Here is a 27,100-nt window from a genome sequence, read left to right on the forward strand (position 1 = left end):
GATCAATTGCACAAGGAATAAAAAGAAGTGTAAAGAGCGCTTTACACTTTATGAGGCTGTGACGTTACAGTGGGAAATGGTGAGAGCTGAGTCTGGATAGGTAAGCAGGAGTCAGGAAGGGACTGAAAAAAGGCTAGCCAGGTGGCTCTAGACTTTCAGACTGAGGAAAGTGAGGGACTTAGAAGGGTGACATAAATAGATTTTTGCTTTAAGAGCTTTGGTTATGAAGCAGGGTAGAGAATGAAATGAGGTGGAGCTTGGAGATAGAGATTAGGAGGAATATGGCAGGAAATACAGGAAACAGGGAGACAAGTTAGAGGACTCTTGCAGTAATTCTAGTGAATGATGAGATTCTGGCACTGTTTGTTACTTTGCTGCAACCTAGTCTATCCTGACTGATACAGATTATTAACTTGCCTTACATACAGGACATTAAGGGAATAATAATTCTCAACCCTCCCTGCACAGGAGAGGACGTGTCCTCAAGCAGTGTCAACAAGGATAGTGACACGTAGAATCTTTTAAGAGCTGTATGGGAGATAGAATGAGCTGGATTGGAGGTGGGATAGTGGAGACGCATTGACAGTACTCACTTAGACAGCTGGGTGGATGGAAGCGGTGCTCCTGAGATGAGAGACCCTGGAAGGGCAAGAAGGGTTAGGCAGGCTGCAAGGTCATGCGCTTGTTTTGGGTATGTTGAGTTGCCACATAGAGAGAGCCAGCCAGCACATAGGTACATGTGTCTAGAGTTGCAGGAAGGAGATCTGTGTTTTGGAATTCAGAAATCTGGATTTCTGTATATTTGCATCTCCCCTGTCAGGATGAGGGCCCTACTATCAAACACATTACTGTCTATGCAACAAGACATGTCAATATTCACAACAAATTGCATAAAGAAGGAATACAAATAGCTTCATAACAGTTCAGATCAGGCTTTTCTGGTGACTAAGTTTGAGACAATTTATGAAAAAAAAGTTTAGCCTTTCAGAAATATGGATACAAGACTATCTACGTGTACTATCTCAATGAATTCTTACACCAACCATATGAAGTAGGCATTATCACTATTCTCTCTCTTTTTGAAATTCTTACCTGAGGATATGTTTATTGACTTCGGCGGTGGGGGAGAGAGGTTGATGTGAGGGAGAAACTTCAATCAGTTGCCCCTTGTACATTCCCTGATCCCTGACAGAGATCATGCATGCCCTGACCGGGGATCAAACCCACTTCCTTTTGGTGTATGGGATGAGGCTCCAACTAACTGAGCCACCTGGCCAGGGCTATCACTATTCTCTTTACAGATAAAGAAACTCAGGCACAGATAAGTTAACTAAAATGCTGGGGTCACACAATCAGTATTCAAAACCAACCTGTCTAAGATAGGAGAATGTTTCAAGAAGAGAGGAGTGGTAACAGAGTCAAGTGTCATAGGCAGGTGGAGGAAAATTAAAAATGAAATTGCCTCACTGGATTTAGCAGTTCAAAAAATGGCCTTTGGGAAGGCAGTTTCAGGAAAATAATGGGGTGGAGGCCAGCCTGTGGTGGGTTAAAGAGTGTGTGGGAGGCAAGGAAGGGGAGACACCTATTATAGACTGCTCTTCTGAGAAATTGACACAAAGGGGTGGGAGAGATGGAGCAGAGGCTAGAGTGAAGAGCAAGTTGAGAAAGCATTCTTAACGCTTATTAAATGTTGAAGAGAGAGGAATTGAGGCTCTTGGTAAAGTGAGGTCCCCCCAGAGGCACAAGAGAAGAGGATCCAGAGCCACTGGTGAAGCGACGGTGAGGGAAATTGCACCCTGTTTACCTGGAGGGAAGGGAAGAGAGAGCCAAGGCAGGGAGTCTAATGATTAACAGCACGGCCCATTCTCTGTGAGTCACTTCCAAGGCACATGCAGTGTGAAGAGAGACAAGATTTGAGAAAGCTACTGTAGATCGTGGAGGGACAGTTGATTAGGGATGTGTAGAAGGATTGGGCTGCATTGCGAGGGGCAAGTGGAGTTTGAAGCCCTTGACTTTATCAGCCTGGGCGGTTTTGTGGTTCTTTCTAGAGATGTTCAGCAGCTACAAGTATGGAGAAACTCACAGCTGGGTATGTTAGGGTTGGGTCTTTTGCTGGGTAGGTGTAATGTACCTTTGGGAGTTGAGGGTCTTGACACAGTATCTGAATCCAAGAGCTTCTTATAGAGTGCAGCATTGCTCTAAGACAGTGATTTTCAACAGGGGTGTTGCAAGAATTTTTAAAACATGTGATACCTGACAATTCAGTCAGGGGCACTGACCTCTTTTCCTTTAGATTGTCAAATAAAAAAATGACAACCGCCAACAAATACAACAATAGCCGTCTGGTGTGAATGAATAAAAATTATACCTTTTTTTTTGGGTCAGATCACCAAAAAATATATGTTTTGAGGTGCCACAGAATTTTAGTAATTAGTTTTGATATGCCATGAGATGAAAAAGGTTGAAAATCTTTAGGACGGTGCTCTAGGACAGTGGTTCTCAACCTTGATGTACATCAAAATCACTTAGGGAACTTTAAAACTACTGATGTCCGAGTGTCATGCTCAGAAATTCTGATTTACTTGGTTGGGGATTGTGGCCCAGATGGGGTTTTTATAAGCCTCCCCACATTGATTTTAATGTGCAGGCAGGGAATTATTATTCTCCTAACTTCTTACACCTAAAGCAAGTTCGTAACCTGTACAGTCAGGATAGACTAGGTTAAGATACAATAACAAATAGTGCTAGCATCTCAGTGTCTTAACATAACAGAAGTGTATTTCCTGGTTCTATAATGTCAGTGGCAGGTCTAGGTAACTCTTCTGGGCAGCTGTTCTCCTTGTGTAGCTCAGCATTCCCTAGACACCGAGGCAGAGGAAGAGGAGCATTGAGTACTGAGTCCTGGCTGTCACCTGCTTTGACACATCACCTTCATTCACATTTCATTGACCAGAATTAGTTTATGGCCACAGCTAATTTCAAGGAGGTGGAAAAGGCATCTGGATATTGGTGAACATGAGTAATGACCACCACCTACAGCTTTTACTGGAAATGAAAGTAGAAGGGGATGAAAAATCTTATTTACTTTACAAACATTTACATGGTGCTTGTTACATGCCAGATATCATCTTAATGGCTTTCGAATAGGAACTCATTTAATCCTCATAACAGTCCTATTAAATAGGTAATTTTTATCCCCATTTTATAGAACGGGAAATTGAGGCTATATACCTTGCCTTAGGTCATGTAGTGTGTAAGCCTCTGCAGCTTACAGAGGCTTACACACTACGTGATTAAATCCCAGGCAGTCTGGGTCCTGAGGCCAAGCATTGAACCTCTCTCTATACAATACTACATCTCTATTCTGCTTTCTCTTAACTTAGATTTGGTGCTAGTGGGTGGGGGAGTGTTGAGGGTGGAGTAGGTAGAAGAGAAGGGGAAGGAATAAGGTTTATAAGTGTAAGGGTGAGACTTTGTGCCTGCAAAGGAATTGAGTAGTGTCTGCATATTGCACTGCTAGAGGCATGGTAGGGCTCGGGGAGAGGCAGAGAGCGAGACTTGGAGAGTGGGCTTGGGAAGAGGAAATGGTTTGAACTGATATTACTGCTAATGAGGCCAACTCTGGAGGCCTGGATGGAGAACAACTTCTGATCGTTTCCTTCTTCTTTCTTCGCATTCCTCCATCAGAGCCTCCTATTTAGCATCCATAGATTGTACTTTAGACTTTTGCTGAAGTTACAGAGCAGGAGTGGGGAGAAAAATTATTCCCCTGGCAGGTTGTGGGAAGGCCATTTTCACATAAGGGATCAAATATTATGAGACTGGACCTATTTCTAATGCATTTCTGAGAGTTTACATATAATTGTAACTACTGACAAATAAACTATATTAAAAATTTCTCTAAGAAGAGATGCCTGATAAAAGAATCCTTCATAAACTCGTAGTAAATATAAGCCATCACCTTGTAATGTATCAGTTTTCTGTCTTTACTTTTTTATTAGTTAGTGTTAAAGGGGAACACACCTGCCGTTCAACTGGCTTTCATTCATTTCATGGCTGTGACTTGGGAGTCAGTGAACACCTCTGGGTACTGGAACTCTTGGTTCTCACAGACAACACCACTGCAATTACAGTACCTCAAGAGAGGAGGAAAGGACACATGATTCTGCTTTAAAATGGAATCTTTGCAATAAAACAAAAAGTAGCCCTCTGTGTGACATTGAAGCTTTTAGATCCAGCCCCCCACCTGTTAAGTCCTGTGGTTTGGTTATAACATATGGGCTCTGTCTGTGAAATGCTCTTGAAATGCTGTGTTGTCACCTTGCTGTAATCTGCCAGCACCTGCCTTTGGGCCAGCAAGCCCATATGTTGCCGTTTTATTTTCTTAAACTGTATTTTGTTTATGAGTTGTTTTAAGTTGTCAGGGGTTTCTTTTTTCTCTAGTGCTACCAAATGAATGATGGCAATAGAGATCACTGGATGTTACTGGTTATTACCACTCTAAGCCAAAATCAGGTTATTGTCTATTCTTTACAAGGAGCTGTGGCTGCAGGGTCAGAAGACCTGGTTCTAGTCTCAATGCAGCCTCTAAAACACCACGTCATTTTGGACTAGGCACTTCATTTTTCTGAGTCTCTGTGTCTTCCTCTGTGTTGAAAATTTAAAATAGCAGATTAAGACAAGTCTGTAAACTAAGGATTTTATACTTTATAGCTACCATTCTTTAGAATAATAGTAATAATCCAAAAGCTGTAACACTATGCAGTTATTAAAGATAAAGAAGAAAGGATAAGTGCCATTTTAAATAAATCTGCAAGTGGAAACAAACTGGAAATTCTACCACTAACTGTGTGACTGTGTCTTAATGGAATCCAAAAGAGTTTCCTCTTTGGGAAGTGTGAGCTAATACACCCACAGAGGAGTGATTTAGAACAGGGATATTTATACTTGATGGGAAATGCTGGGAAGTCAAGATTTTATATCAATACCCAGAGGCAAGAGTGGGCAGCTGATGAGGTACAAAAGAACATATAGATTTGAAATATTTCCTATTTATGTTGATGATGGATTTATCATGTCATGTTAGAAGCTTAGGATAGTAATCTATGAATTATATTGGTATATATTTTAAAAAGATTAGCTTGCCTGTTTACCACCCCAGCCTGTGAATAGCTGATTGGTCTACAACAGCGATTTTCATTTTTTTTAAAAATCTCATGGTACACATAAACTAATTACTACAATTCTGTGGCACATGGAAAATTTTTTTTTTTTTGCCAATTTGACAAAAAATAGGTGTAATTTTGATTTATTCACACTGGATAGCTATTGTTGTTTGGCTGTTGTAATTTTTTTAATTTGACACACTAAGGGAAAAGAGGTCAGTGCCTCTGACTAGATGAATAGCCAGGTAATGTGTATTTTAAAAATTCTTGCAGCACACCAGTGTGCCATGGCACATCAGTTGAAAATTTCTGGTCTAGGACCATGATTGGTCTGTACAACAGCCTAGTTGCCATGAACATTGGTCATACAAAACTCACGTACGGGGGAAAGTCCAGCTGTTAAGAATGTCTTTGCAGTTCTCCTCTGCTTCAACTGCAGGGAAGGAACTGTGGCAGCTGTATCTTTGACTCCTGCCAGAGGCAGGCGAACCACTAGGATCCCATCTGTGCCTGAGTCCCTTGTTGTTCAATTAAAGACACCACGATGTATTCAGAAGACATTCTAGCTGTAAGGGAAGAAACTTGCACCACCAGCAGCGCTTTGGGTAGAAAGCTGAAATAGCTCAGTGCTATTCCACAGTCTTGATATTTTGCGGAAAGAATCCTAGTGGAGCAAAGTGCTCTTTGCCTCCAGTCAGCCTTCTGGGTTTGCTCAGCTGCTCAACTGGGCAAGTGGGTGGACATTTCCAAGAGCAGAGGGAACATAGGATCCTAAGCTAAAACCTGGATCCTGGTTGTGCATTATGTCTGTCAGCCACAGGCTAGGGCCTTTACCCTGGGTTGCTGAGGAAAGAGAAGGATGGTGGCTGGAGACCAGTGACTGGTAATCTAGTCAGCGGCCTGCAACCTTTTTTTAGCACCAGGGACTGGTTTTGTGGAAGACAATTTTTCTAGGGATTGGGATGGGGGTGGGGGATGGTTTCTGGAGGATTCAAGCACATTACATTGAAGCTCACCTCCTACTAAGCAACCAGTTTCCTAACAGGCCTGGATCGGTGCTGGTTTGCAGCCCCGGGGTTGAGGACCCCTGATCTAGGGGATTCCAAACAAAATCAGCCATCGCCCCTCCCTGTTTTTCCTTCCGGCCCTGTTCTGGCACTGAGCAGAAGATGTTTCCTCTGGCCCAAGCCCTGACTCTGGGCAATTTAGCCTTGGCCATTTCTGACGGGCATTACCTAACATACAGCATATTCTGACCCCGCGAAAAGGGCACTCCTTGTTCAACTTCCTTTTTGCCTTCACTGTTTCACCTGCCTCTGACCCTGTCTCAGGCGCGCTTTTTGTTTCCACTCCTTGACCCTGATTGAGTAGTTATCTTTTCTCAACAGAGGAGCTTCTCTGGAGCTTCCGGAAAGGAAGCCTTAGATCGGTGCTTTTCAGACTGGAGTGTGCAACATATTTACCTGGAGGGCTTTTTAAAACAGATTGTTGCCCCTCGCCCTGCCCTTGGCCCTTGGTTTCTAATTCCCTAGGCCTGTGCTAAAGAGAGCCCCATTACTTGCATTTCTAACAAGTTCTTCGGTGGTGCTACCAGTCAGGACTACTTTGAGAACCACGGTCTTAGAAAAAAAGAGCTGCCGCTGCATGAGCCCCCCCTTTTCTCTCCCGCTCCTGCATTCGCACGTATGCCATTGTCCCCTCTCCAATTCCAGCTTTTGAACTGTTTCTAACGGTTGCACTCCTGTCCCCGGTTACGGGTGGATAGACGGTGGTTAGACACGAATCCTGTTCGCATCCCCAGCCCTGCTGAGCTTTGCTCCCATCGCCTTCACTTTGTTTTCCACCGCAAATGATGCCCGCCGCACGCGCCCTCTCTCGGCTGTGAATTATTCACCTTCTTTCCCTATTTCTTGCGTTAAGTGCAACCTTTTCAGCAACTTTGCAGCTGGGGCCGGTTTCGCCACTCGCCTCCTGCGCTCCGTAGTCCTGGGAAAGCTCCCCTGTGCGGCTGCTGCTCCCCCTCGCCTGACAAAGCCCTAGGGCGCAGGGGCCATTTCCGCGCCTACCCTATCTGGCTCAGGCTCCGCCGCGTGGGGTAGGACGGGTGCTGAAAGCGCCTCTGTTGAGCTTTGGGAGCCGAAGCCGGATTAGTAGTCGGGGGGAAGGGGGCGTAGCAGCGTCAGGTGGCTGCGCTGCGTTCCTGCGCGCCGCCCAGTCAGTCCTTGTTTGGTGCTCAGCCTCCGCGGAGCGGGAACACCTTCAACCAAGCCTATGCGTTTGGGGCTCAGGACCCCGGCCGGAGAAGCTGAGATGTGATCCCTCCGTTCGCCCATTTCCCCCTCCGGCATCCAGCCTCCTTCTCTCACTTCCTCTCCCACTCCACGGCCCCACTGGACGGCGGGGATTTGCCTGGATATCCAGGGAGAGAGGAGCGGACACAAGGCGCACAGCCCGGCAGAAGTTGGGCTCCGCGGGGCAGCCGCGATCCAGCTGCTAGAGAAGGATGGGCTGGGGCAAGGAGAGAAGGAAGGCGCAGTAAAGGGGTCTGGGTCTGGGTCTGGGTCTGGGTCTGGGCAAAGAGTGACTGGAAGAGGCGCTTGAGTTGGCTCTTCCCGCTCCCCTGACCTCGGGGCGCGGGGCAAGGGGAGAAATGCTGAACCCGCGCCCAGGCGGTGGCCACCGCGGCAGCAGCCTCAGCAGCAGCAGCCTGAGCATCAGCACCGGCGGGACAGCGACAGCGGGGGCGGCGCAGGCGCATTGTGCCCCGCGGAGCCTGCAGTTCCCGAGCCCCGTGTGCGGCACCGCCACAGTCTGGGCAGCAGCGGCCGGGGGAGCGCTACTACCATGAACTGCCTGGTTCTCCTCCCCAGAGCTGCTCATCCGGGTTGGGCTGGAGACACAATCAGGGGACCCCGTCGCCGCCGCACCCCCTCTTCTTTCGGCTCCATCTTCTCCTCCACCTTTTCCTACTCTTCCTCCACCTTCTTTTCCTGCATCCCCCCCTCCCCCGCCGCGGATCCTGGCCGCCGCTCTTCAGACCCAGGATGCCGGGGGGCAAGAGAGGGCTGGTGGCACCTCAGAACACATTTTTGGAGAACATCGTCAGGCGCTCCAGTGGTAAGAAGAGTTGCAGTTCAGAACACCCCTACTTCTATCTTGCCCGCGCGCGCCCCCCATCCCATCCCTCTCCAAAGGGGGCGGGGGATGCAGACGGCCCAGCCTGGTGGCTTCAGTGACCAGCTGGACCTGATTTTGGATGGGGCTGGGAATGAGGTGGTGGTGGAAAGTTAGTTGTACTTCGTTCTCAGGAGGTGCTCACCCCTCTCCCACCTGTCCAGAGCCAGATACAGGAGGAAGGAAGCTAAAGGGGAGCGGGTCGGGTGCAAGAACATCTGGAGAATAGCGTTGAGTTACGGTTTGGTGAGGGATATTATTTCTTGTCTATCCTCTTTGTACATTTCTCCCCCAAGTAGGTTGCAGAGACTGAACAAATTCTTAAGAGTTTAGTTAATCTCAGTGCAAGGGCTTCTTTCAAGTTGGGAAGGGCTGCGAAAGTGGATCCTAATAAGATTTAGTCTCTGGATTGGCTTTTGGGCCCAATGGGCACCGCTGGAAGGAGGAACCTTGTGCTAGCGAGAGTACTTGAAAACTGGGAAGACAATTACTATGGTCAAATATATGTTGAAAGTTTCTTTTTAAAAAAATTTTGCATTGGCTTATAATGATTCACATGATATTTGATTTAACTTAAAGTGGAGAAATGGAAAAGGGACACAATAGCTTCTGTGCTTTTAAAGTGACTCGAGAAAGGATGTTAAAAGTGCCATTGTACCTTGATACTGATATGAAGTTTTTCCTGCCTTAAATTGTGTTTAAAATGCCATCTGTTTATGCATTCATTTTCTCCAATATACTCTGAATGGGGATGGTTATATATTTCACATTTAAAGACCTTATAAACTTTGCATTTTACCGAAATCTCTACATCTTCCACTTGTTTTAAATTTTTTCTATAATTTTCAATTTATAAGGAAGATATATAAAGTATCTTGTACAGTATCCCCCTTCCTCCAAACCCCTTTAGAGAGGCCTGTTATTTTGCTTTGAAATCCCTTGCTTGGAGAATAATGAAAGAGACATTTCTGCATATTGATCATAGAAGAGCTTGGTTCAAAGCAATTGAAATAGTCTCTGCAGTTCCATAATTGTTTGCTTATTCATTTGTTTATTCATTAAACAATATTTTTGGGGATGCCTAATACAAAAGACACTCTGTGGGGTCCTTTCAATAAAAAAATGATTAAGAAACTTCTGTTCTCAAGAAGTTCCCTGTCTAGTGGGCAAGACCAAAGCACACTCAAATGATAATAAATAATTAAACACAATTATGCTCTCCCTGAGTTGGTAGATTAGATTATATTAATTCTTACATTAGGATCTCTTCTAAAACTAGGCTTGTACATATTTCCTCTGATTTTGGGACTGTGTATATTTAAATGTCCCAAGCTATTTTTCATAAAGCTCTGACGTGTGACTTTATTTCTTCCACTGTGGTCAATATCTGGTACTATACAGTCTAGAATTGACTTTTTGGGTTGAAAAAAATAGCTAATAGGCCTGATCTAATTTTAAAAAACCTATAATATTATTAGCTATTCCAGTGTGATTCAAATGTGTTTTTGATTTTTTTATGGTGATATAAAATATAAATTTATAATGGTGCCTATTTTTATATTTATCTATTAACTTCTTCTATTAATATTATTCTGGACCTAATAAGGGGATATTACTGTTAAAACAACCAGTTTGGGATATTTAAAGGTTATTAGAATTAGTTAAGATACATTAGTCTTATTCCAGCTTTCTCATCCTCTTGAGTTATTCCAACTCCTTGTGTTTTGGTCTGTGAAAGGACTTTTCAAAATAAAAAATAAAACCTATAGGCTCTCTATTGCACTGCAGGGCAACCAGAAAGCAGAAGATAATTCCTTGACTAAAGTTTACTGATCATAAAGCATCTTTGGTTGAAACTTCTTATAAAGATTGGAACTATGAGCCAGTTTTTAGATTGCCTTTAATTTCAGATATACCATTGAAACTGACTTACTTTGTGTGGCTTAGAAATATCTGCTTTTGTTGCCATCATTTCACATCTTCCATCCAAATTAGTGAATGTTCTATCTTTTTCACATGTCATGTTCATAATTGCTTCATTGGTTTAGTGTTTCTCTTTGTGGATAACACCAAGTGCGAATGAAAATTTATCTTTTTTGGCATTTTTACATACAGCCCCTAATTGCTTATGGCTAACTTTTAATACTACTACTCAAAACCTCTGAGCTTTGTTTGAAACGTGTTAGATACTTGAGGTAAGTATATGAACATGTGTATGTAATGAATACTGGAAAGTCTCCGTACCACTTTTACAGGCAATGAGAATCTACACATTCATTTGGGAGTATCCCAGAAATGTTGCCATTTCTATATGATTTGGCAGAGAAATAGATCAATTTATTCTGAGAAATTGTTTAATTGCAATTAACAGAAAAAATTCCCTTCAGAATTCTCACAGGCAGATCGAGTTTGTCACAGTGAAGATCTCATTATTCTGTAATTTAACAACATTGAAAGTGAAGTGTTGGTAGAGTTTTAGTGGGAAAAGAAAGAAAAGGAGAGCTCGCTCCCAATATATTTAAGAACTGAAGAGATAGGCTAGGATTGTCTTAGTCCATGACATGCTTCTCTTTCTGACACAACATCATTTTCTTCTTTTAGTGAGAGTCAGATGAAACAGAAACGTAAGTAGAGATGCATACAGATTAACATACAGACTGGCACCCACCTACATTCAAAGATGCGTGCAGAAGAAAACTCTCACACACAAAGACATATGTAGAAAGTAATAGCAATGGAGGGAGGGGGAATGGAGAGAGGTGAGTAGGGGTGGGGGGGGAGAGAGAGAGAGAGAGAGAGAAAGACACACACCTGGAGGGAGGGAGATAATTGAGATTAGACGGGAAAGGGAAACAGACACAAAGAGAAAACAAAACATCAGGCACTTACTTGTCTATGGATATCACTAATGAGCTGAAATCTCAGCCAATTAGAAATCCATCAGACAACTTCTTGGTGATGCTTTTAAATGTGAGGAGTTCCTAATAAAATTCCAAACTCCTCAGTTGCAATTTCCCAGAATAATGGTGCTATATTCTGAGCCCCAGAGTAGCTCTACAGCCTATTTGCTGTTATTTTACACCTCCTGAGATGGGATTTTTATTTTCCTTATTTAGTTAACTCAGTCTGTTATGGTCAGGCATTTCAAATTATTACTGGTGATTCAAAGTCTATAAAATAAAGTAAAATAAAATAAAATAATGAAGGCCTTTGAGTAAGATGGATACACACATACTTTAAAGAAAAATCCCAAAATATTAAAAGTAGGGAATTTATTTAGTTTTAAGATAAAAGACCAGATCACTTCAGACAAATAAAAGGAATTACAGTTAACTCTTGGCAGGTGATTCTGGTAGGTATAGAGAGCACATTATTAGTCCAAGAAGTTGTAAAGGTCAAAAGTGTAAATAGCAAAGTTTAGATATATTTTTAGATAAGTTGGTAGGCAGGGAAAGTTTGGGAGCTATGTGGTAAGTTCATTACACCTGTGCAATGTCTCATAGAAGGTCTCTGGCCCAAAAGGCTTATTGTGTCTGGAACATTATTAGGCTATCTTCCTTTATTTAAATTTCAATTATTTATGCAAGCTGTTCATCAACATATACTGGGCTGTAAGGAGCAGTGTACTTGTGGATAAATGGAAAGTCACTGAAATAAAGCAACAGTTCTTAAAACTATTAGGTTGAATTTTAGATTCAAAAAACAAAACATTTCCAAGGCCTTCAATGTGGTTATGTGTTTGGGCAGCACATTTTATCAGATGTTGTCTTTGATACCTTGACAAATAGACATGCTTATTTTGGGTAACAGTAAACTAGGTTACCATTTTGAAAAAGTTAACTTCGAAAAGAGTGTATTTTTATTAGAGGTTAAATATCGTTCTTTAGTATTTCGAACATTATGAAAAACTAGAAGTGCTTTCCTCGTTAGAGAAAAAAGGGGCTCAGGAAAGAAAACAGAGGAGGTAGTATTTTATGAACCACTTAACTTTCAAGAGAAGAAGTTCAGTATACTCAATTTCTGTTTTTATTGAGATACCCAACTGCATCAGCATTTCCTTTACTCAGGTATCTCTTACTTGTAAGAATATCCGAATTTATTTTAGTGCTATAATTAATATTTGTAGTAACTGAGATCTTAAAGAATGAACCTATAGGAGAGGAAATAAGCTAGTGATTTAAAAACAAAAAAGGAATAATAACTTTTAAGTGTTATCCAATTTAAAAGAAATGGTGAAAAAAATGGGTATTTTGGGTATAAATTTCTTGGTATTTTTCTCTTGAAAGATTTTCTTTAACATCTAAATCACTATTCAGGAAACATTGATAAAACCACATAGTGTTTTAGAAGCACTGGTTTACCCAGGCCTTATAATGTGTCATTTTCACTATTAAAATATCATAGAGGTTGAAATTATACTGACAACTTCCTAAATTACATTTATAAATAAGCCCAAGGATTGCCTCTTGCTTAAGAGCCCACACTGCATTATATAACAAATGCAGAGCTTCCCTGACTAGAGAGCTGTTTATCCCAGGACACTCTTGCCTTCATTAGAATTGTCCTCTTTGTCTATCTTTCTCTTGATTCCAGAAGTAGGTTTGTGTATGAAATCCATGTACCTAGCCATCTTTTAACTGCCCTACTAAAAGAACCATGTAAGACACTATTTTTTGATAGAAGGGAACAGCTATGATTATTTTAATTGACAGTGACTGATTAGATTTCCAAAAAGAAATCCTTTAGTCAATATGTATCTTTGACTTTCACTGTTAATAACAGCTATTTGCTAGCATGGACCAAGGTTGCTTCCATAGACTCTGGTCTCTGGCCTAGGAAAAGGCTGTATGTTTGTGTTGTTCTCCAAAACTCTGTAGTTAGGGTTTACCACAAGAGGTCACTGTAGGTTCTGTCACAGGTGAACCAAGAAGTTAATTTTGCTCTTTTTCTTCCCCCCTCCCCTTATTTTCTCGAGTTTGATTGGAAGTTAAAATCAATGTAGTTAGTTGTTATTCTAGGGAGAAAATGTTTAAAATATAATATGTAGAGAAGTAAAGCCGAGAAAGGTATTTATTTTCTTTTAGTCATTACAATCTTATTTTAGTTGATGGTGAACAACATTTTGTGACTAAATGAATGGAATATTAAGAAAAACAGTTTATGGAAAAGAATAAATTAAAAAAAATTTAGACTAGTAGGACATTTACTATATGGACAAAATTTTATTATAATTAGCCATTTCAGTGTGGTGGTAAAATATATGAAATTTAAGGAAAATATATAAATAATATTCATACTAGAAAGATGACTATACATATTATATTTCAATAAAATTCTTCCTCTAGCATATGTCTTGATATAATTTATATTAAATTGATGAATCAGTTAATGACAGTGCTTTGATTTTATTGACAGATAGTTTGCAGATTTATGGTTACTTACCTAGGATATGATTCTAGTATTTTTGTATTATCCAAACTTTTAAAATAAAATGCAGAGCTAAAACAAATATTCTTGAAAGTTCTCCAAACATATTAAACTCCCCCCCGGCCCCTGCAATATGATTGGAGGTCATATTACTTTAAGCAGTGTTTCCTATTAATCAGCAAGCCTGAATCTTGGATTCAGGGATTTTTTTGAGGGGGCAGAGTTTAGAAACTGCATATTGAAATGTACTTTGAAATGTCCTAAACACAATTGGTTTTAATGGGAAAATTAAAATATGGCATGTAGTGATTTTATGAATAAAAGTGCTATGCTGTGAAATCAAATAAACATGAATAATAAGTCACAACCAAAAACTAGTGGCAATTGTTGTGGACACTGAGCTTAAAGAAAATAGTCTTGATGTGCTCCATGAAATGGATATTTATAAAACATTTTTCCTTTATCAATAGCCGAGTAGAATTTTTAAAAAGCCCATCTTATGTTCTTGTCACACACACACACACACAAAGGAAAGAAAATGATAACTATGTGAGGTAATGGATAAAAGAATTAGCATGATTGTGCTAATCATTTAACAATGTGTACATACATCAATCCATTAAGTTGTACAACCTGAAATATATACAATTTTTATTTGTCAATTATGCCTTAATAAAATTGAAAATAATCCTTGGTATATCCCACCAAAAACTCTAACTTAATAATGTATGGCATGACTCCTTTTTATTATTGAGTAATGACTAAAAAGAATTATTTAAATATCCCTATTTTATATAATGTAGAAATTAATATTGGAAAGGTTTAGTCTTGAAAAAAATTTGATCAAATGAAGGCAGTAGTAACATAATCTCATAAATCAGTGGGTATTTTAGACATTATTTTAGTATTTGATTGTATGAGGTTACTTTAAAAATAAAGAGACACATTTGTATATATTCTAAATAGTAGTTTTGTGATACATTAAGTTTTCACATGGAAAAAGGTATTAAAATTAAATAAAGAGCAGCATAATTTAGATGGAAAAGGTGGTTGAAAAGCTACATGAAATTTCATTGAAATGAATTTCTTTCTTTCTTGGGGTCTGGTCCCATAAGAGAAATATAAGTACTATGTGTGAAGTCCTATTGATTTCAAGAGACATGTGATTTGAGATCTGCGCTTAGGTGCCCAATCAGCAGTTTCTAAAGGTAATGATACATAACTGGGAAGTCATGAAAATGTTGATACATGAATTAAGGATATGGGTCATACCTGCACATACTTTATATCCTCCACTGTGAAGAGCACATAGCACTAAGTACTAGTTGAATAAACGCTTTCTGATTTTGTTTCCTATGCTAAGAAAGTCCATAATTGATTCCCCCCATGAGGTGGGTCTCCTGAGGGCATGAGAGGTGAATGTGTAGGTGATCTCATGCTCATCTCTTGTTCCAACTTGATGTACAGCTGAAATAGTTTCTATCACTTTGTTCAAATCTCCAAGGGCTTAAAAGCTCAACTACTTTACGTAAGGAAGAACTTTTTCAAAATCTGTATATTTTTGTTAAATTATTTTAAAAACAATTTTGCAGTTAGGAGTTATTGATGGCAAGTGTTATCATTGAGAATCAATCCCTACCAGGTTAAGTATTTTCTGAGTGTTTTGCCTTGAGGAGCAGCTTACAGTCCTATACTGTATCTGGTGGAAGACAGGAAATGGATTTTGACTATTGAGAGACTGCAGGGCCAGCAGCAGATCACCAAGTTTAACTGAAAAATCAAACAACTCCCTTGGATTGAAGGGAAAAATTAACCTTTATCCTGATCTTTTATAAAAGTCTTCTTTTGTCTACTGGCATATTTTTTTCATTTGGGGCAAATTAAAACACAATGAATTTATTTTCATATATTGATAGTTTCGAGAGAATAAAGGAATTTTTCAGTGAAGCTTAAGTAGTCCCAGAATAAAGCCCCTTAAAAACAACCCCCATCCCTTTGCTTGACCCTCATACTCTTTCTAGTTAATCATGTATTAATTCAACAGAAACTGATTGAGTGTTTACTGTGTGCTAGGCACTGATCTGACCACTGGAGATGCGTAATGAATACAATGATAAAAATGATATTTCTTTTTTTTCTTTTTTTTTATGTGAGGGCAGTGGACACATTAGTTAAGAGCCATAGGTTCTGAAGGGTTGCATTAAAGACCTGGCTCTAATAGTTACTAGTTGTGTGGCTTATCTGTACCTAGTTTTCTCCTCTGTAAAATACAAATAATAATGGTATCCAGCTTGTGGTGTCAGAGTGAGGATTAAATGAGGTAGTACTTGCAAAGTGCTAAGAACAGTGTCTGGCACCTAAGAAGCAGCAGTGCTGTTGGTTATTATTATCATTTAGATGTTTAAATCTTTGAATGCACCATCTGTAGTTGATGGCTTTACTTCTTGGTCAGCATTCCTTATTGCATCTGTTTTCAACCTATAGGATTTCTGCCTATACCATATTGTTGAAGCTTCCTAGAAGGTTATATACAAGTGAACATCTTTGTGACTCCAAAGGCCTTTTATTTGTCCATGTTTTTCTGGCTTTGCAGGATTTGAGACTGTGCTCCCCTACCTTCCACATCCATGCTCATCTTTTGGATTTCACATCTTTGCACTCCCTCCTGCCCTTATCCCTGGGTTCTCTTTCTGTCCTTCTTCCCTCTCCTTTCCTTCCCTCCCTTCTTCTCCTCTCCTCCCTTCTGAAGAATGAATAGTCATCAGGTTCAGACTTCATCTGTCTTCCTTACAGCTTCACCCTTCTTCCAGAACACACTTGCCCCCTGTGCTGGCTTTATTCTCTCTGTGCTCCAGTTGCATATTGCAATGACCTGTACAATTTCTCTTATACTTCTCACAAGTCACTGAAAACTTAGTGTGGCCAGAGCTGAATTTATCATTGGTTTTGGCTTCAAACAGACTTAGTTTCTTTGGTATTTCATCATTTCTGTCAAGGGTATTAAGGTATAATTACCAATCCTTAAGGGTAAGATTTTGCCATGTACTCCTTTTGTACCCTCTCCCCCCCATAAGTACTGTGTGCAGAGCAAGCACATTTATGCACATTCACTATACTGACTCATAGCAGGGCATGAAATATGTCCACAACTGACATCATATGCAGCCAGTATGTATAAATATGGTGGACTAAAGAAAGAATGACAGGTGGAAAGAAAAGAGCTGGGCTTAGAAACAAAATATCTCTGAGAATGAGGAATGAAAGGTGTAATACATTTTCTTATTTATTCCTGAAGTAGTCTGTCTCTGTACCGGAGCATCCATGGTCAAGGTAAGCATTTCCAAAGCTTAGAGAACAATGCTCTCAACAGTGCTCTCAAGAGCAAAGGCATTTCCATCTAGATGACACAGATTCCTGTCCTGGCCCAAGTCTTTACCTAGTGACACATCAGGACTTTCCAGGATTATAATAACTGCTGGAAAAACTCAGCAAAGCCATAAATGTAGCCGATCTTGCACTCTGCCTCATGATAGTAAGGACTTAATAATATTCATTTTTTTCTATTTTCTGTAAATAAGGGTTGAGTGGGTTTCGTTCCCGCCCCTTCCTTCCTTCCCTCTCTCCATCCTTCCCTCCTTCCTTCCTTCCTCCCTCCCTCTTTTAACCTGAAGAAAGCCAAGTATTAAAAGTTGAGATTTCTATGAACTAGTGGATCTGAGCCTAAAGGCAGTTGGATTCACTTTATCAAGACTATTTAGTTGGAGGAAAAAAACAAAACAAACAGCCACCCCTTCTCTACTTAAACAAAAACTACTACTTAGAGCCAAAGAAACATCAGTTCTCTTCACCTCAGTGACTGGCAGTGACTGAAGAGGATGAAGAAGGCAGAAATGTCAGCCTCTTTTTGTAACTGGCCCAGTGATGTCTGGCTAACGGAGAGAACTGAATTGAATTTGTGATCTGTATCTTTCCCTTGAACAATGAGCTCCTAGTGCATAGATAGTAGAAATTAAAATAAAATAGGACAAAGCTTTAGAAAATTAATTGGATTGTAAACGCATTCAGAAAAGCCTTGCTTATTTTTCTACCAGGTGTGCAGATTAAACCAGTCTTTTAATTGAAATTCTTCATTAGTTATCTTGTCATTAGTGTTCAATTGCCTTAAAAGGTTAACTTCAAAGAAAATATACAATCCCTTCAGAACAGACACAATTCATTTGCAAAAAACAAGGTTTGTTTATTCAAAGGATTGAAAAATGCTACTGAATCATTAAATATGTAATACTTCTTTCCCTGATAAATACATCTTGACTTATTTAGCTTTTATCCAAGATTACCTAATTAGTGAATGTCTTATGGCTTAGGTATTTTAAGAAATATTATTGTAATAAAAGCCAGTAGAAAATTGTTATTATCTGTATTCACGTAAAAGTTTTTTGTTGTATTTTGAGACTATGAACCCTGTAGGCCATCATTACAGTCATATTTTCCTTCTAATGATTCTGACCAGTGTTCTTTTTAGAGACCCATCTTCTTATGAACAAAACACCAACTATTCATAGTAGAGACTTTGAGTTGTTGAACTTTTTTGTATATAAAAATATTTTTATAACAAAATTTCTATTATTCCTACCACTATAATTTCAGCAATATGCAGTATCTTATGTGTTCTGAACTACTTTGGCTAGATGGAAAAATAATGCCATCAAAGACACACAGAAACTTAAAAATGTACCTTTGATCTTGAGGGAGATGGAACACGGAGGCATATTTTTAACTTTGATGACAGCTGAACAAATTTAAATTAACATATTTTTTGCATATTTCAAACTCCTATAGTGATGGTCTGCCTAATATTGCCAATATTATTATATAATAATTAGTCTCATTGCGGAAGGGTACAAAGTGTATGTGTTCACCCACACACAGACACACACACACACACACACACACACACACACACACACATTTCCTTGTAGAACTGTAGGATAAAGGTGTATTGTAAGGACAGGAAAGATTCCAGCCTTTTATTCTGTTGTTGATATAGTAGAAGTGGGCAGCACACCTACCAGAAAACAATATTGTGGATATGGCCATAATGTATAAACTATTTTTGCTTTTGTTTAGACATCTGTGCCAGGACTTTATTTAGTCCAAATAAAATGTGTTATATGTGCTTCAGGAATTGTTTTGTTGTTACTGTTCTATGACACTTAAATATACCTATAGATATAGCTCTCTCAGAAGACAAGTTTAAAAGATAACATATACTCCATGATTTAAATTCACAAGTGTAGGGAAATCTGTTTAGGAATACTTTTTAAAAAAATTTTTATTTATTTTTTTACAGGATTATCAGTTCTTTGAAGAAAAATACCTAGCATGGTTCTTATCTATATTCTTGACAATGTCTAACGTTGTTCTAATAATTATTTCGTCCTGCGTGACTTTAAACATGAATCAGAATTTTTACATTTGATTTGATTATTTGACAAATATTTGTGGGTATACAGTGATGAACAAACAGACATGGTCGCTACCTCACGGGCATTAGAGTCTGGTAGGGAAAGAGGCATTTGAATGACTCATATCAAATACATAATTACAAATTGTGGTAAGCATTTTGAAGGAACAGGGGATGGTGCTGTGATTAAGTGTAACAGGGACTAATTCGACTGGGAGTTGGTGTTGGGAGTCCTTTTTAAGTGTTCAATTGAGACCTGAAATAAGAGGTAGCTAGATGGTATGTGGGCAGGAGACTATTTCAGGTGATGAGAAAACATTTGAACAGTCTTAAGGAGAGAAAGAGAAAATGAAAGAGAAAATGACTAAGTTCGTGAAGCTTAAAGGCTGGTGCCGTTGGATTGCAGTGGGCAAAAAAAAGAGTAAGATGGGAAGTAAGGGTGGAGGGACACAGTTAGGGACCTGGCTATTCAGCATTATAGTCCAGTGCCATGGACAGATATGGCCAGAAGGATTACTTGTTGTGTAATGACAAGTTGGATTGGAGGGAAGAGGAGGGATATTAGGGGACTAGCTTGGGAGACTCTGACAACTGTCCAGGCAAAAGATGATGGTGGCATGGCCTGGGATGGTAGCAGTAGAGACGAAGAGAAGTGGATGCACCTGACATGTTTGGTTGGTAGAATTAGTAGGGCACTGGATGGCATGAATGCAGAAGTATGAAGATGACTTTCCAGATGCTGACTCAAGCATCTGGGTATAGAGAGAGGTTGGGGAGCATTACCCAAGATGGGGAAGATGGGGAGACGGCCAGATCGGAGTGATGCTGGAGACACCACCTGCATAACCACTTTGTCATCTAACTGCCCCTTTATTCCCTTAAAGTAAAGAAGAACACAACCAAAGGGAGCTTAGCGTGGCTGTGTACAGGGGTGATGTCTGTATTCTACTTACAGACATTTGGGAAAGGATATCACAGGCCAGGCAATTAACTCGGTCAGTCAGTTCTTGTGGCTTAGAAACATGTAACTTCACATTTTAATATGAGCCTGATTCAGATGAGAAACAAAGTAAATTGTTAGGTGAGACCAAAATTCCAAACCAAAACCTAACTTTATGATGAATATTTGACAACCAGCATTGTTGAAATGCCCTCTGCTACCAGTCTCTTAGAAAATGTTAGTGATCGTTGCTATGTGGATTTTATTGTATTGCTTTTAAGCATCAGATTTGCCCTCTTGGTTGCTGAGTTTTGGAATGTGCATTCTTTAGCCCTTTGAATCAGAGAGGATTGTGAAGGCTGAGATAACTTGGAGCTGCGAACACCTGCACTCCGGTCCTTTCTCATGGGAGATGGGTGATCTGGGAGAGCAGCTTGCAAGAGCCCTGAGCCAGGTTTCTAGTTTCTTCCTGCACTTCACCTCTGCTGGAGTAGCTCTGTGCCAGGGTTTTGGGTTTTCAGAATGAGGGATGATTTCTGGCTGGTGTTCTTCCCCAAAGGTAGGGCTAAGTGAATGCAATCAGAGGAAACAACCGGTTGACTTTCCTCAGAAGCAGCCCTAGACCTTGGAAAAACTGTCAGTTACTGAAAATGTTTTATTCAGTGTTTCAGCTTCTTTTTGTGAAGTTCTTTGCCTTCACCTCCACTCCATGTCTTCTGTCCTTGTCAGTACCCTAGAACCCTAGAATTCTTTTGTGTGGCTTAGCATTCTGAAAATATCTTAAAACTCTTCTGTGCTAGTGCTCTGAAATATACCCCTCTAGGGTTATTTGCATAAAAAAGGGGAGAGAGAGATTTAACACACTGCCTCTCTTGTTAATGTCCATGGAATTTCCAGATTAGAATACACAGTTTTCATAAAGACTAAACAAAAAGCCAAAAAAACTGTCCAATTATGTCAGGTATAGGTAGTGTTGGAGCAGCTCAGAGGAAAACATTCTTTTCTTGGAAATACTGTAGAAAGGGAAAAAACATTTCACATACTTTTATATTATTTTCATTGACTGAATATAACCTCTCTTCCTTCAGAAATTTCTATAAGCCAGGATTATTGACCTCAGGGTTTGCATATGATCTCCTTTAGGAATGGGATTAATATGCAGGGGTATTGAGTTCAATGTAGTTATTTTCCTACTGTCTAAAGAAATAACGCTGTAAAAAGGAAGTGCTTCCTTTGTGTTACAGCAAAAGAAAAGCTTAGACAGCAGTTCAGAAATACAGTGTGATAGAATAGGAAATCTGAAACAGTGAGGCTAGGTTCTATTTTATTTCCCCCACCAAGACACCCTTTTTCCAAGTTTGCTGAGCTATTTAACTTTCCTGACTTGTGTTCCCATCCATAAAAAAGAAGGCAAGCATGCACAAGATGAGTGTATTCATGAGCATTGGGAATCACCTGATGGTCTTGATAAAATGTGGGTTCTGATTCACCAGGCCTGGGGTGTGTCCCAGGTTCAGCATTGCTAATAAACTCCCAGGTGATGCTGATCCCCACTTTGAGTATAGCACGGTACTAGTTTAAAGTTTTCCAAACCTGGCTGAGCATGAGATTTTCCTCCGTGGCTGTATTTTTGTGTTCTAACCTGAGGTAGCCTGTTCAGTGTGCCTGTGTTAGGATTTAGCAATCTGTATTTTTGTTACCCATTACAAAATTCTATTGCAGCTGCCAGCATTTAGGAATTACTGTGGTAGTGAATTAGTGCTTCTCTACCCTGGCTACACATAAGAACCAAATGAGAAGATTTAAAAACAAATTTGGGTTGGCCAAAAAGTTCGTTTAGTTTTTTCCATATGATGAAAAACTAATAGTAGTTTTTCTTAGTAGTGCTTAATTGTCTTTAACTTCATTCAAAACTACTCTGTTAGATTGTATTGGGACAGCTGTCATATGAGCGTGCATTTAAAAAAAACCCCACCAAAATTGGTGAATTTTTGTGCAGCCATTTTAATATTGAAGATGTAAGGAAATATACAACATTTTTGGCATATTATGCTTTATTGTTTCAAGAAAGGTAAAAATGTAACTGCAAGGCAAAAAAGAGATTTGTGCAGTGTATGGAGAAGGTGCTGTGATGGATTGAAAGTGTCAAAAATGGTTTGCGAAGTTTCTTGGTCCTATTGACATTATGGCCAAATAATCCTTTGCTGTGGAGCTGTCCTATGCATTGGAAGATGTTCAGCAGCACCACTGGCCTCTACCCACTAGAAGCCAAAAGTGGGAGATAGTTGACATGCTCAAAATACCCAAATCAATCAAATTATTGGTGAAAAAGAATCTTTTATTTTATGGAAGAAACTAAACAGACTTTTTGGCCAACGCAATGCTAATGCCTGGACCTCACTCCAGACCAATTAAGACAATCTTTGCGGGGCCTGGAATGAGTAACTCTGGTGGCTGCCTACAGCTCTCCTCACCTCCCTCCCAATTGAATGTGCAGTCAAAATTGAGAAACACATGATTCCTAGTAGGCCGTTTTGAATTAGGGGGCTGTGATTTAGTTTTCAACCTTTGAACTCTTGAGGGAAAAGTGCCTGTTTTATTTCATGCCTACCTCTGAGAGGCTGCTGGATGGCCTTGAAAGAATTCAAGGCGGGGCAAAAGTAGCTTTATGGCTGTTGAATGAGGAGTAATACAGTAATTAATAAATAATAATACAAGAATAAATTCTGTGTTTTGTGTACTCACAACTGTAAACCCACTTTTGCCCCACTCTGTACAATGAGATGTTTTCAAGACCCAGTCTCTCACAGAGATCCATTCAAGAATGTGCTCATGTGGAATTACAGCTTCTGAAATGTTGTCCTGGGCTATGACCACCTGGTAGGAATAGCGACCCAATTCTTAGGCCTCCTGCAGGAACATATTGTGAAATAGAACCATTTGGACATGAAATGTTTGTAAACATATTCAAGAAATGGAACAGTCTGGATTCCAAGAAAGGTTCAGTTTTCCATGGCTCTTTGATGCTACGACAGTGATTTTTCAACCTTTTTCATGTCATGGCATACATAAACTAATTACTAAAATTCTGCAGCACACCAAAAATATATTTTTTGCTGATCTGAGCTATAAAAAAAGGTATAAATTTGATTGATTTACAAAAATATAGTAATTACCTACCCTTTTTGCTCCAAAGTGACTTTTTAAAAAATCAGGTACCTATATTTGTATATAAAGATTTGTGGTAAGAAGAATCAACCAATCAGACACAACTTTATTATGTGACATGACCAATAAGATGCAATTCTATTATATGACCTATATATTTCCTGGTTCAAGACAGGGCATTCATGTTGGGTGGTTATTGTTGTGTTGGCTGTTGCCATTTTTTTTAAATTTGACAATCTAAGGGAAAAGAGGTCAGTGTCCCTGACTAAATAATTAGGTATTGCACCTTTTAAAAATTCTTGCAGCATGCCAGTTGAAAATTGCTCCGCTAATAGCTCTGAGGACAAATCAGAACTAATTTCTTGAAGTTTCATTGATAACTATCTTAGTGTATTTGGGTTGCAGTAGCAAAAAATCATAAATTGGGTGGCTTGTAAACAACATAAACTTATTTCTTACAGTTCTGGAGGCCAGAAATCTAAGACCAGGGTGCCGGCATGGTCAGGTTTTGATGAGAGTCCTCCTTCTGGTCTTAGAGTACAGACTTCTCATTGTATCCTCATAGGATGGAGAACAGAGAAGGGGAAGGAAGCTCTTTTGTGACAGTTATAAGGATACTAATCACATTCATGAGGGACTCCACCCTCATGACCTTATCAAACCCTAACTACATCAACTCTGAAATTATTGGAGGTGATCTGGTCAGAAGGTCAGGGAAGCTTCATTGAGCTCATGACAACTGAGTTAAGATCTAAATAAACATAGGTATCAGCCAGATGGGGAGGGAAAGGAATGGTGTTTAGGCAGAGCGAATGTTAAAAAGGTCCTATGGTGGGAGAGTACTTGAAGCTTACAAGAATATAAGAAAAATTAGTGAGGCTATTATACTCAGAGCAAGGGCAAAATGGTGAGAACTGAGATTTGATATACGCGCAGGGCCATGGTAAGTCCTCGATGGCTGTTAAAGGAGGGAGGGGACCTGATTGAATTGAATTTTGAAAAGAGCAGTTGGGCTTCAGTGTGGACAATCCATTAAAGGAATCACAAAGAAGGTTGGAGTAAAACCATTTAGGTAGCTATTGGAGTTGTCCAGGGAAGAGATGAGGGGAACTTGGAGTTGGGAGATGATGGTGAGGATCAAGAGAAATGGAAATATTTGAAAGAATGTAGAGATAAAATTAATAAGATTTGGAAGTGGATTAGTTATAGGGGTAATGAGAAGGATGTTGAAGGATGGCTCCCAGATTTCTGGCTTACATAATTACATGCAGAGTGATTCCATTCTCCAAGACAGGAAACACTGGAAAAGTACCTGATTTAGGGTGAAGAACGTCATGGGCATGTTCTGCTGCGGTCCACTTAAGATGTCTAAGAGGAGAGGTTAGCTTGGATATCAAGATCTCGAGTTTATAGAAGGGGTCTGATTTGGCAATATAAAATGTTGAGTTACTGAATCTAGGCGATAGGTAAAAGTTGAAGAGGTGCTGACATGGAGGAATTCTAATATATACCCACTGGATAATGAATGTTGAGGTTGCAAAGGAAATGGAGGTGTGTCTGAAGAAACAGGGGAACATTGTTCTGTGAAAGCTAATGATTGAGATATTTTAAAAGAGGGAGTGGCTACCAAGCTCTGGATTGTCAAGTGAAATATGTAAAAAGCATCATTTGGATTTGATGATCTGAGGAGGTTATTGGTGATCTTGAGTGTCTTGGAGTCGGAAAGACTAAAGCAAGAAAGGAGTGAGCTGAGTGAATAGGAGCTGAGTAGATGGAACCGGTGAGAGCAGACAAGTTTTATGGTAAGTTTGTCCCGTGAAGGGTTGGAGACAGAAATGGTAGTAGCCAGAGGGGCATGTGGGCTGAGTGGTACTCAGTGAATGTGTCATAGAGAAGGTGGAGTTGAGCTGGTTCTTAAAAATTTGGAGAGGCAAAGGGATGGAGGAAGTGCTTCAGATGGATAGTGGGCATCATTGGGGGCATAATGAGGAAACTGGCCTAAATTTAGTAATATGGACTTTAAGAGTAGTGAGAAATATGTTTGTTTAGGCAGGAAGGGTGAGGCTGGATTTCAGAGGGCTTTGTAAGTCTGAGAGAGGATTTGTCAGGGTAACCAGTTGGGGGTCTCGATTTATATAAAGAATGGTAGGGTGGAGGCAGGGTTTCATGGGGACAAGTGAACATTAGTCTGAAAATCAGGATGAGTTGAAGGAGGGGGATCCTGTTGCTAGCTGTATGGACTGCCACAGTTACCTAGTCATGAACCTGGCATGGGCTAAAATGAGAAAGAAGATAATTTTTGGTGATCATATTACAAATATTTATAATCAATGCTATGCATAAAAGAAAATATCATGTATTTATAGAGAAATTCATATTTTATGAAGCATTTTTGTAGAAATAAGCTCATTTCATTTTCTACTCTGATCACCTTATGTACCAAGGAAGAGTGGTATTACTATTCTTATAGTTAAGTTTCAGTTCAAATGACATTGTTTTTCTCAAACTTCTGATTCTGTGGTCCTTTGTCTTCCTTGTGTTTTGTTTTAAAGTTAAGGTGTAATTTATATGAGGTAAAACACATAGATCTGAAGTGTACAGTTCAGTTAGCTTTGTCAAATGTATATACCTATGTAACTTATACCTTTTTAAAGATAAAGAACAATGACTTTACTCAGAAAATTCTTTTTGTCTTTTTCCTGTCAGTCCCTCTACTATCCTATAATTGAATAGGAGTAAGAATATACCACAATTTTTAATCCATTTTCTTGTTGATGGACATTTGCATTATTTTCATTTTTTGGTTCCTAAGAATAAATATGATATGAAAAATTTTCTACAAGTTTTTTTAAACATATGTTTTTATTTTCACTTGAGTAAATGCCTAGGGGTGAAATTTCTGGGTCATAATTGATATTTCCCAAAGAAATTGCTTTCCAAAGTGATCATGCCATTTTATATTTGCACTAGATTTTATGAAGAGTTTGAATTGTTCCACATTTTCATCAACATTTTGTACTGTTGATGTAACCAATATAGTGGTTGACCAGTGATATATCATATCATTGTGCTTTTAGTTTGTATTTCCCCGATGCATAGTGATGTGAGCATCTCTTTGTGCTTATTGGCCATTGTTTATTTTCCTTCGTGAAATGTCTTCAAATCATTTGCTCATTTTGTTAATTGGGTCATTTGTCCTTTTGTAAGATTTTTTTGCATATTCTGGTTAGGCGTTCTCTATCAGATGCCTGTATTGTGAATATTTTCTCTTAGTCTGTGGGTTTCATTTTATTATTTTTACAGTATTTTTGAATGAGCAATTGATTTTAATTTTGAGGATGTCTAATATACTTATCCACATATGCTTTTATGGTGATTACTGTATGGGTCTTATCTAAGAAGTTTCTGGCTTCCTCAAAGTTGCAAAGATTTCCTACTATGATTTCTTTTTAGTTTTCATTTTTGTGTTCAGGTCAATTACCCCTTAAAATTTTTTTATTTGTGTGTCTGTGTGTGTGTGGTGTGAGGTAGAGGTCATAGTTCAATTATTGCTTATGTGGGTATCTAGTTGTTTTAGCACAGTTCATTGAAAGACTTTTTTTACTCTTTAAACTGCCTTGCGTCTTTGTAAAAAAAAGAACAGTTGACCATTTATGTGAGGCTCTGTATCTTTTTTTCCTAACTTTTTATTTTCAGCAGTTTTAGTGTTATCTTCCTACCGTGGCTTTGTTTGTGTTTATCTTCCTTGAACTCTTCCTTGAG

The 27,100-nt window shown here is 39.5% G+C and overlaps 1 protein-coding gene across 1 annotated transcript in view; it reads left to right on the forward strand.

Annotated features, from left to right (window-relative positions):
- Positions 1-8,209: 8,209 nt before the first annotated feature.
- KCNH5 (potassium voltage-gated channel subfamily H member 5) overlaps positions 8,210-27,100 on the forward strand; it is a 244,307-nt gene continuing 225,416 nt past the window's right edge. The window contains exon 1 of the mRNA XM_054567028.1: positions 8,210-8,282. Within this exon, the coding sequence (XP_054423003.1) occupies positions 8,210-8,282 (73 nt within the window). The remainder of the gene's footprint in view (positions 8,283-27,100) is intronic.

The sequence above is a fragment of the Pteronotus mesoamericanus genome, unplaced genomic scaffold (assembly GCF_021234165.1).
Source record: "Pteronotus mesoamericanus isolate MK-2021 breed Mesoamerican mustached bat unplaced genomic scaffold, CSHL_Meso_final contig_182, whole genome shotgun sequence".
In the NCBI taxonomy this organism is placed as follows: Eukaryota; Metazoa; Chordata; class Mammalia; order Chiroptera; family Mormoopidae; genus Pteronotus; species Pteronotus mesoamericanus.